This window comes from Salvelinus alpinus, chromosome 13 (assembly GCF_045679555.1).
Source record: "Salvelinus alpinus chromosome 13, SLU_Salpinus.1, whole genome shotgun sequence".
NCBI lineage: Eukaryota > Metazoa > Chordata > Actinopteri > Salmoniformes > Salmonidae > Salvelinus > Salvelinus alpinus.
The window spans coordinates 55,998,663-56,010,343 of NC_092098.1; the positions used below are offsets into that span (position 1 = coordinate 55,998,663).

General features: G+C 54.4%; 1 protein-coding gene across 1 annotated transcript in view; it reads left to right on the forward strand.

The window, feature by feature from the left end:
• Nucleotides 1-1,247, forward strand: part of LOC139536756 (superoxide dismutase [Cu-Zn]-like) — a 2,022-nt gene extending 775 nt beyond the window's left edge. Inside the window, exons 2-3 of the mRNA XM_071337349.1 lie at nucleotides 70-210; nucleotides 431-1,247. Coding sequence (XP_071193450.1) covers nucleotides 70-210; nucleotides 431-538 — 249 coding nt within the window. The 3' untranslated portion in view covers nucleotides 539-1,247. The remainder of the gene's footprint in view (nucleotides 1-69; nucleotides 211-430) is intronic.
• The last annotated feature ends 10,434 nt before the right edge of the window (nucleotides 1,248-11,681 follow it).

An 11,681-nucleotide genomic window follows, 5' to 3' on the forward strand; every position in this document is an offset into this window, starting at 1 on the left:
GTCTGTTTGTTTTGCTACAATGTGCACGTAGGGGTTAAACGATTGAACAGCCGTCTCTCCTCTGACCAGCTGTTCTGTCTCTGTGTTGCTAGGCACGTAGGGGACCTTGGCAACGTGACTGCAGGAGCCGACAGTGTGGCTAAGATCAACATCCAGGACAAGATACTGACTCTCACTGGACCCTACTCCATCATCGGCAGGACCATGGTGGTAAGAACAGACATTGCCTGACCTGTAGCTAGCTACATGTTGTGTCCACTAGGCAGGAAATGGAAGGAAGCTGTATGGTGTGTCCACTAGGCAGGAAATGCTCAAAGTTCTCCAAGTGAACACAACCCAGTTCTCGTCCCATCTCCTCTCTCTGTCTTTCATTCTCTTTGGTGTTGTGTCACTATCTTTTCCAACCTCTATCTCTCCTCTATACCGATAGATCCATGAGAAAGCCGATGACCTGGGGAAAGGAGGCAACGAGGAGAGTCTGAAGACGGGCAACGCTGGCGGTCGCCAGGCCTGTGGTGTTATTGGAATTACCCAGTAAACACTCGCCCCTTTACTAGGAGCACGGGAACCACTAGCCACGTCTTCTAGACCACCCCGACCCCATTGGCAGCTCTGTAAAGTCTTAACCCCCCCACATCCACCCTATCCCCCTACCTAAACCTGTACGGCAACTCATGGACATCTGACTCATGGCTTGCCCAAAAACAAAGATTGTCTGCAGGGTTAAGAGAATTCTTTGTCCCATTTTGCCCATTTGACTTCAGTGGTGAAGATGATGTTTTGGGGAAACTCACCTCTGAAGGTGTGCTGGACTCTGAGGGTTTTAACTCGGGGACATTGACGTTGAGGACAGATCTAATGACGTGCACTAGGAGGTTGTGGCTAGGGGTTGATGGGGAGGGGGAATATATATTTAGACTGTTGTCTGTACACATGTTGGTCCTAGCATTGTTGCGTCTGTCTGTAAAAGTACGGGTTTATTCTTCTACGCTGTCACAACGTCTAGTATGGAAGCTGTAAGCATGTATTATACATTAGGTGTCTGAAATAGCTTCCTGAAATGGCTTCCTATGTAGTTCACTACTTATTCCCAGGGCCAGTAGGGTACTAGGTGGGTAGGGTACTAGGTGGGTAGGGTACTAGGTGGGTAGGGTACTAGGTGGGTAGGGTACTATATCGGGTGCCTTTTCAGACACACCCATGATGAGTGTGTACAAAGCTGCCCAATAAAAATACCTTGTCACTAATCCTTGGTGGTTTTTATGTTGCTGTTTTTTATGGTCGTTAGCCTCAACCTCAGGCTTCTCCCGTCCAGCGGCTGGTCGTTAGCCTCAACCTCAGGCTTCTCCCGTCCAGCGGCTGGTCGTTAGCCTCAACCTCAGGCTTCTCCCGTCCAGCGGCTGGTCGTTAGCCTCACCCTCAGGCTTCTCCCGTCCAGCGGCTGGTCGTTAGCCTCAATCTCCGGGCTTCACGTCCAGTGGAGGAGATTTGGAAGGATTGCCACGTGAGACTATAAGGACAGTCGTAGTAGAGGGCTGCAAGGTGTGCTGGGAGGTTATTATTCAACAGATTTAAAAATCTCTTTCTGAAGACTTCTGAGTAAGCCTTCGCTGAAATACACGACCCAGTGAAAACGGTCTCATTTGTTGAATGAAGAGTGAACGTGTGCGGTTCCATTTTATGTCGACTGCAAACCCAGGGTTGTTGACCGTTGCTGCTGCTGACTGCTGATAACCTCTAACTGGAAGACCACAGTAGATTGTGCCTGTCAAGTGGTAGCGTTGTTTGGTGCCACTAGATGGCGCCACTCCCCTGTCCAGTCACAGGCCAAATCTGTATTTCAATTGCTTTAAAAATCCACCCTCTTCCGGGTCCTCATCGACCGTGTGTAATTCTCATTCAATTCTGGTGTATTTTTATAGTAATTAAAACCACATTTTCTGTATAAGTATGAACTGGGCAATGACCGTTTTTACAATAATTCAATGGGAAGAGACTTGACAATTGAAACAATATGGTGCAATGAAGCTCATTAGAGCTAAGCTTAGCTTTCACCTGGTCTGTTACTTCGAATGCATGCAATGAAGGAGAGGATGTGTATATATTTAGACGCTGATAGATGATGAAGGATGATCAGTGACTGATTTCTGATCCTAGAGGGGCGATGTTGAGCTTTGACTGGTAGGTTTGAATAATATCCGCGGACTGTGGTAACTACACGCCGTGCCAGCTGTCCATTGGCATAATTACATCACTACGCGCCGCGCACGAGCTAGTATTACTGGTGAGCTTAATGCCACGCCCACTGGTGAGCTAATGCCACGCCCACTGGTGAGCTAATGCCACGCCCACTGGCGAGCTAACGCCACGCCCACCGGCGAGCTAACGCCACGCCCACCGGCGAGCTAACGCCACGCCCACCGGCAAGCTAACGCCACGCCCACCGGCGAGATAACGCCACGCCCACTGGCGAGCTAATGCAACACTAAATATCTGCTGCAGCTAGACCCTGTTGAACCCGACTCTCGCGTGACGCTGCTTGGCGGGGCGCGGTGAGTAGTCGATCGTGACTACAAGCCACACCCCCCCCCCCCCCCCCCCCAGTCTGTCCGGGTCCTTGTAGGTGGACCGGCCATATTTGGTAGAGTACACTGTCTGAATCAACAGGGACCCTCTTTGACAGGGTAGGTCAAATCAAATATATTTATTAAAGACCTTTTTACATTGCTCCAGACGTCACAAAGTGCTGGTATACAGAAATCCAAAACTACTAAAACCGCGAGCAATGCAGACGTAGAAGCGCGGTAGCGAAGAAAAACTCCCTAGACGGGCAGAAACCTAAAGCGGAACCAGGCTCTTTATCTTCAAAGATGTTCATGAATTTATCACTGCTGAAGTGGAAGCCATCCTCTTGGGGAATACCGTTTTTTTAGTTAGCTTTGCGACAGTATCAAATACATTTTGCATTGTTTTTATTCTCAATTAGGTTGGAATGAGTCCAGGATGATCGAGCAGCAGTGAGGGCTCTTCGGTATTGCACGGTACTGTCTTTCCAAGCTGAGTCGGAAGACTTCCAGTTTGGTGGACGCGCCGTTTCCGCTCCAATATTCTGGAAGCTTGCTTCAGGGCTCGGGTTTTGATGCTCCTTGGTTGGGGTCTGAGCAGATTATTTGTTGCGATTGCAAACGTAATAAAATGGTGGTCGGATAGTCCAGGATTATGAGGAAAAACATTAAGATCTACAATATTTATTCCATGGGACAAAACTAGGTCCAGAGTATGACTGTGGCAGTGAGTAGGTCCGGAGACATGTTGGACAAAACCCACTGAGTCGATTATGGCTCCGAAAGCCTTTTGGAGTGGGTCTGTGGACTTTTATATGTAAACATTGAAGTCACCAAAAATGTGAATATCTGCCATGACTACAAAAGTCCGATAGGAACTCAGTGAGAAACGCTGTATATGGCCCAGGAGGCCTGTAAACAGTAGCTATAAAAAGTGATTGAGTAGGCTGCATAGATTTCATGACTAGAAGCTCAAAAGACGAAAATGCAGTCATATTAACCAGGAGGTGAGGCCTCATTTAACACAGTAAATTCATCAGGCTTGAGCCATGTTTCAATCAGGCCAATCACATCAAGGTTATGACCAGTGATTAGTTCAATGACTATAACTGCCTTGGAAGTGAGAGATCTAACATTAAGTAGTCTTATTGTGAGATTTTGCAAAATTACGATCGCTGTAGATTGACAGTATAAAGCTGCTACTCTGTTAGTCGTATATCCGGATGCCTAGTCCCCGTGTGAACGATATGGCTGGGGCAGCCAAGCAGGGCTACAGTCGAGAGCTCTGTTGTGGGGCGCCATAAATGTGCCACTTTTTATACGTATATTAACTTCCCTTGAATATAATATCTGGTTTCTCGTCAGGTCTGTGGAGGATGGCAGGAGTGACGGGAGTAATTACAGGCCGTGCGATGGGGGATGGGAGGGGGGTCAACTGGGTTGGTGCGTTAGTTGATCAATGGGTTCTGATTAGGCTGTTGGCTTGGTGCTGGGGTTTTCTGGGACTCTTTGTAGAGTGGATGGTGGTGGCTGAGAAATGCCTGCCCTTAGCTCATCTTCTGCAGGTCTTGCGTTTTAGCCGGTTATTGACTGCTGGACAGTTCCTGGTTGTCCTCAACATTTTTCATTGCACACTACAGCTGCCTGATCTCCCTATGCTGACGCTCCAGGCTGATCTCCTCCCTATGCTGACGCTCCAGACTGATCTCCTCCCTATGCTGACGCTCCAGACTGATCTCCTCCCTATGCTGACGCTCCAGGCTGATCTCCTCCCTATGCTGACGCTCCAGACTGATCTCCTCCCTATGCTGACGCTCCAGGCTGATCTCCTCCCTATGCTGACGCTCCAGACTGATCTCCTCCCTATATCTGACACTCCAGACTGATCCCCTCCCTATGCTGACGCTCCAGGCTGATCTCCTCCCTATGCTGACGCTCCAGGCTGATCTCCTCCCTATGCTGATCTCCTCCCTATGCTGACACACCAGGCTGATCTCCTCCCTATACTGACGCTCCAGGCTGATCTCCTCCCTATGCTGACGCTCCAGGCTGATCTCTTCCCTATGCTGATCTCCTCCCTATGCTGACACACCAGGCTGATCTCCTCCCTATACTGACGCTCCAGGCTCATCTCCTCCCTATACTGACGCTCCAGGCTGATCTCCTCCCTATGCTGACGCTCCAGGCTGATCTCCTCCCTATGCTGATCTCCTCCCTATGCTGACACACCAGGCTGATCTCCTCCCTATTCTGACGCTCCAGGCTGATCTCCTCCCTATGCTGACGCACCAGGCTGATCTCCTCCCTATGCTGACGCTCCAGGCTGATCTCCTCCCTATGCTGACGCTCCAGGCTGATCTCCTCCCTATGCTGATCTCCTCCCTATGCGGACGCACCAGGCTGATCTCCTCCCTATGCTGACGCTCCAGGCTGATCTCCTCCCTACTGCTGACGCACCAGGCTGATCTCCTCCCTATGCTGACGCTCCAGGCTGATCTCCTCCCTATGCTGATCTCCTCCCTATGCTGACGCACCAGGCTGATCTCCTCCCTATGCTGACGCTCCAGGCTGATCTCCTCCCTATGCTGACGCACCAGGCCGATCTCCTCCCTATGCTGACGCTCCAGACTGATCTCCTCCCTATGCTGACGCTCCAGGCCGATCTCCTCCCTATGCTGACGCACCAGGCTGACCTCCTCCCTATGCTGACGCACCAGGCTGATCTCCTCCCTATGCTGACGCTCCAGGCTGATCTCCTCCCTATGCTGACGCACCAGGCCGATCTCCTCCCTATGCTGACGCTCCAGACTGATCTCCTCCCTATGCTGACGCTCCAGGCCGATCTCCTCCCTATGCTGACGTTCCAGGCTGATCTCCTCCCTATGCTGACGCTCCAGGCTGATCTCCCTATGCCGACGCTCCAGGCTGATCTCCTCCCTATGCTGACGATCCAGGCTGATCTCCTCCCTATGCTGACGCTCCAGGCTGATCTCCTCCCTATGCTGACGCTCCAGGCTGACCTCCTCCCTATGCTGACGCTCCAGGCTGATCTCCCTATGCTGACGCTCCAGGCTGATCTCCTCCCTATGCTGACGCTCCAGGATGATCTCCTCCCTATGCTGACGCACCAGGCTGATCTCCTCCCTATGCTGACACACCAGGCTGATCTCCTCCCTATGCTGACACACCAGGCTGTTCTCCTCCCTATGCTGACACACCAGGCTGATCTCCTCCCTATGCTGACACACCAGGCTGATCTCCTCCCTATGCTGACGCTCCAGGCCGATCTCCTCCCTATGCTGACGCTTCAGGCTGATCTCCTCCCTATGCTGACGCTCCAGGCTGATCTCCTCCCTATGCTGACGCTCCAGGCTGATCTCCTCCCTATGCTGACGCTCCAGGCTGATCTCCTCCCTATGCTGACGCTCCAGGCTGATCTCCTCCCTATGCTGACGCACCAGGCTGATCTCCTCCCTATGCTGACGCACCAGGCTGATCTCCTCCCTATGCTGACGCACCAGGCTGATCTCCTCCCTATGCTGACACACCAGGCTGATCTCCTCCCTATGCTGACACACCAGGCTGATCTCCTCCCTATGCTGACACACCAGGCTGATCTCCTCCCTATGCTGACACACCAGGCTGATCTCCTCCCTATGCTGACGCTCCAGGCTGATCTCCTCCCTATGCTCGACGTTCCAGGCTGATCTCCTCCCTATACTGACGCTCCAGGCTGATCTCCTCCCTATGCTGACGTTCCAGGCTGATCTCCTCCCTATGCTGACGCTCCAGGCTGATCTCCTCCCTATGCTGACGCTCCAGGCTGATCTCCTCCTTATGCTGACGCTCCAGGCTGATCTCCTCCCTATGCTGACGCTCCAGGCTGATCTCCCTATGTTGACGCTCCAGGCTGATCTCCTCCCTATGCTGACGTTCCAGGCTGATCTCCTCCCTATACTGACGCTCCAGGCTGATCTCCTCCCTATGCTGACGCACCAGGCTGATCTCCTCCCTATGCTGACGCTCCAGGCTGATCTCCTCCTTATGCTGACGCTCCAGGCTGATCTCCTCCCTATGCTGACGCTCCAGGCTGATCTCCTCCCTATGCTGACGCTCCAGGCTGATCTCCTCCCTATGCTGACGCTCCAGGCTGATCTCCTCCCTATGCTGACGCTCCAGGCTGATCTCCCTATGCTGACGCTCCAGACTGACCTCCTCCCTATGCTGACGCTCCAGGCTGATCTCCTCCCTATGCTGACGCTCCAGGCTGATCTCCTCCCTATGCTGACACACCAGGCTGATCTCCTCCCTATGCTGACACACCAGGCTGTTCTCCTCCCTATGCTGACACACCAGGCTGATCTCCTCCCTATGCTGACACACCAGGCCGATCTCCTCCCTATGCTGACGCTCCAGGCTGATCTCCTCCCTATGCTGATCTCCTCCCTATGCTGACACACCAGGCTGATCTCCTCCCTATACTGACGCTCCAGGCTGATCTCCTCCCTATACTGACGCTCCAGGCTGATCTCCTCCCTATGCTGACGCTCCAGGCTGATCTCCTCCCTATGCTGATCTCCTCCCTATGCTGACGCTCCAGGCTGATCTCCTCCCTATGCTGACGCTCCAGGCTGATCTCCCTATGCTGACACACCAGGCTGATCTCCTCCCTATGCTGACACACCAGGCTGATCTCCTCCCTATGCTGACACACCAGGCTGATCTCCTCCCTATGCTGACACACCAGGCTGATCTCCTCCCTATGCTGACGCTCCAGGCTGATCTCCTCCCTATGCTGACGCTCCAGGCTGATCTCCTCCCTATACTGACGCTCCAGGCTGATCTCCTCCCTATACTGACGCTCCAGGCTGATCTCCTCCCTATGCTGGCGCTCCAGGCTGATCTCCTCCCTATGCTGATCTCCTCCCTATGCTGACACACCAGGCTGATCTCCTCCCTATACTGACGCTCCAGGCTGATCTCCTCCCTATGCTGACGCACCAGGCTGATCTCCTCCCTATGCTGACGCTCCAGGCTGATCTCCTCCCTATGCTGACACACCAGGCTGATCTCCTCCCTATACTGACGCTCCAGGCTGATCTCCTCCCTATGCTGATACACCAGGCTGATCTCCTCCCTATGCTGACACACCAGGCTGATCTCCTCCCTATGCTGACACACCAGGCTGATCTCCTCCCTATGCTGACGCTCCAGGCTGATCTCCTCCCTATGCTGACGCTCCAGGCTGATCTCCTCCCTATGCTGACGCTCCAGGCCGATCTCCTCCCTATGCTGACGCTCCAGGCTGATCTCCTCCCTATGCTGACGTTCCAGGCTGATCTCCTCCCTATACTGACGCTCCAGGCTGATCTCCTCCCTATGCTGACGTTCCAGGCTGATCTCCTCCCTATGCTGACGCTCCAGGCTGATCTCCTCCCTATGCTGACGCTCCAGGCTGATCTCCTCCCTATGCTGACACACCAGGCTGATCTCCTCCCTATACTGACGCTCCAGGCTGATCTCCTCCCTATACTGACGCTCCAGGCTGATCTCCTCCCTATGCTGACGCTCCAGGCTGATCTCCTCCCTATGCTGATCTCCTCCCTATGCTGACGCTCCAGGCTGATCTCCTCCCTATGCTGACGCTCCAGGCTGATCTCCCTATGCTGACACACCAGGCTGATCTCCTCCCTATGCTGACACACCAGGCTGATCTCCTCCCTATGCTGACACACCAGGCTGATCTCCTCCCTATGCTGACACACCAGGCTGATCTCCTCCCTATGCTGACGCTCCAGGCTGATCTCCTCCCTATGCTGACGCTCCAGGCTGATCTCCTCCCTATACTGACGCTCCAGGCTGATCTCCTCCCTATACTGACGCTCCAGGCTGATCTCCTCCCTATGCTGGCGCTCCAGGCTGATCTCCTCCCTATGCTGATCTCCTCCCTACTGCTGACACACCAGGCTGATCTCCTCCCTATACTGACGCTCCAGGCTGATCTCCTCCCTATGCTGACGCACCAGGCTGATCTCCTCCCTATGCTGACGCTCCAGGCTGATCTCCTCCCTATGCTGACACACCAGGCTGATCTCCTCCCTATACTGACGCTCCAGGCTGATCTCCTCCCTATGCTGATACACCAGGCTGATCTCCTCCCTATGCTGACACACCAGGCTGATCTCCTCCCTATGCTGACACACCAGGCTGATCTCCTCCCTATGCTGACGCTCCAGGCTGATCTCCTCCCTATGCTGACGCTCCAGGCTGATCTCCTCCCTATGCTACGCTCCAGGCCGATCTCCTCCCTATGCTGACGCTCCAGGCTGATCTCCTCCCTATGCTGACGTTCCAGGCTGATCTCCTCCCTATACTGACGCTCCAGGCTGATCTCCTCCCTATGCTGACGTTCCAGGCTGATCTCCTCCCTATGCTGACGCTCCAGGCTGATCTCCTCCCTATGCTGACGCTCCAGGCTGATCTCCTCCCTATGCTGACGTTCCAGGCTGATCTCCTCCCTATGCTGACGCTCCAGGCTGATCTCCTCCCTATGCTGACGCTCCAGGCTGATCTCCTCCCTATGCTGACGCACCAGGCTGATCTCCTCCCTATGCTGACGCACCAGGCTGATCTCCTCCCTATGCTGACGCTCCAGGCTGATCTCCTCCCTATGCTGACGCTCCAGGCCGATCTCCTCCCTATGCTGACGCTCCAGGCCGATCTCCTCCCTATGCTGACGCTCCAGGCTGATCTCCTCCCTATGCTGACGTTCCAGGCTGATCTCCTCCCTATGCTGACGCTCCAGGCTGATCTCCTCCCTATGCTGACGTTCCAGGCTGATCTCCTCCCTATGCTGACGCTCCAGGCTGATCTCCTCCCTATGCTGACGCTCCAGGCTGATCTCCTCCCTATGCTGACGCTCCAGGCTGATCTCCTCCATATGCTGACGCTCCAGGCTGATCTCCTCCTTATGCTGACGCTCCAGGCTGATCTCCTCCCTATGCTGACGCTCCAGGCTGATCTCCCTATGCTGACGCTCCAGGCTGATCTCCTCCCTATGCTGACGTTCCAGGCTGATCTCCTCCCTATACTGACGCTCCAGGCTGATCTCCTCCCTATGCTGACGTTCCAGGCTGATCTCCTCCCTATACTGACGCTCCAGGCTGGTCTTCACCCTATGCTGACGCACCAGGCTGATCTCCTCTATAAGATGCTGTGTCTGCTGCAGGGGTCACGTGTGAGTTAGGAACACTCAGGGCTGTGTGTGCTGCAGGGGAGGGAGGTAGCGGGACACTAGGGACTACATAGTGGGGCACAGAGGGAGTGGAGGCTGTTGTAGGTAGCGACAGTGGAGAGGTTTTAACTTCAGCAACGAGAGGTTTAATTTGGTCGAAGTAGTGGACAAATTGATCGTACCAAGATGGCGTAGAAGTGCAGACGTGTTTGTTATTGTCCCATGTAAAAAAATAAAATTGGTTTGTTTGTATATATTTCAATCTCTTTCGACTCTGTCAATCACCGTATTCTTTTCGGCAGACTCAACAGCCTTGGTTTCTCAAATGATTGCCTCGCCTGGTTCACCAACTACTTCTCAGATAGTTCAGCATCAATAACCCAGCACTAAAAACCCAGCATCAAGTTTTTTAAAGAAAGCAACCCAGCTATGTGACCAAATGCCTGCAACCCATCAGGACCATCCGTACCACCCAGCAGGGCCATCCGTACCACCCAGCAGGGCCATCCGTACGACCCAGCAGGGCCATCCGTACCACCCAGCAGGGCCATCCGTACCACCCAGCAGGGCCATCTGTACCACCCAGCAGGACCATCCATACAACCCAGCAGGGCCATCCGTACCACCCAGCAGGGCCATCCGTACCACCCAGCAGGGCCATCCATACCACCCAGCAGGGCCATCCATACCACCCAGCAGGGCCATCCATACCACCCAGCAGGGCCATCCGTACAACCCAGCAGGGCCATCCGTACAACCATACAACCATACAACCCAGCAGGGCCATCAGTACCACCCAGCAGGGCCATCCATACAACCCAGCAGGGCCATCCATACAACCCAGCAGGGCCATCCGTACAACCATACAACCCAGCAGGGCCATCCATACAACCCAGCAGGGCCATCCATACAACCCAGCAGGGCCATCCATATAACCATACAACCCAGCAGGGCCATCCATACAACCCAGCAGGGCCATCCATACAACCATACAACCCAGCAGGGCCATCCATACCACCCAGCAGGGCCATCCGTACAACCATACAACCCAGCAGGGCCATCCATACCACCCAGCAGGGCCATCCGTACAACCATACAACCCAGCAGGACCATCCATACAACCATACAACCCAGCAGGGCCATCCGTACAACCCAGCAGGGCCATCCGTACAACCCAGCAGGGCCATCCGTACAACCCAGCAGGGCCATCCGTACAACCCAGCAGGGCCATCCATACAACCCAGCAGGGCCAACCATACAACCATACAAGCCAGCAGGGCCATCCATACCACCCAGCAGGGCCATCCGTACCACCCAGCAGGGCCATCCGTACCACCCAGCAGGGCCATCCATACAACCCAGCAGGGCCATCCGTACCACCCAGCAGGGCCATCCATACAACCATACCACCCAGCAGGGCCATCCATACAACCCAGCAGGGCCATCCATACAACCATACCACCCAGCAGGGCCATCCATACAACCATACAACCCAGCAGGACCATCCGTACCACCCATCCATACAACCCAGCAGGACCATCCGTACCACCCATCCGTACCACCCAGCAGGGCCATCCGTACAAACCCAGTAGGGCCATCCGTACAACCCAGCAGGGCCATCCATACAACCCAGCAGGGCCAACCATACAACCATACAACCCAGCAGGGCCATCCATACAACCATACAACCCAGCAGGACCATCCGTACCACCCATCTGTACCACCCAGCAGGGCCATCCGTACAACCCAGCAGGGCCATCCGTACAACCCAGCAGGGCCATCCATACAACCCAGCAGGGCCATCCATACAACCATACAACCCAGCAGGACCATCCGTACCACCCATCTGTACCACCCAGCAGGGCCATCCGTACAACCCAGCA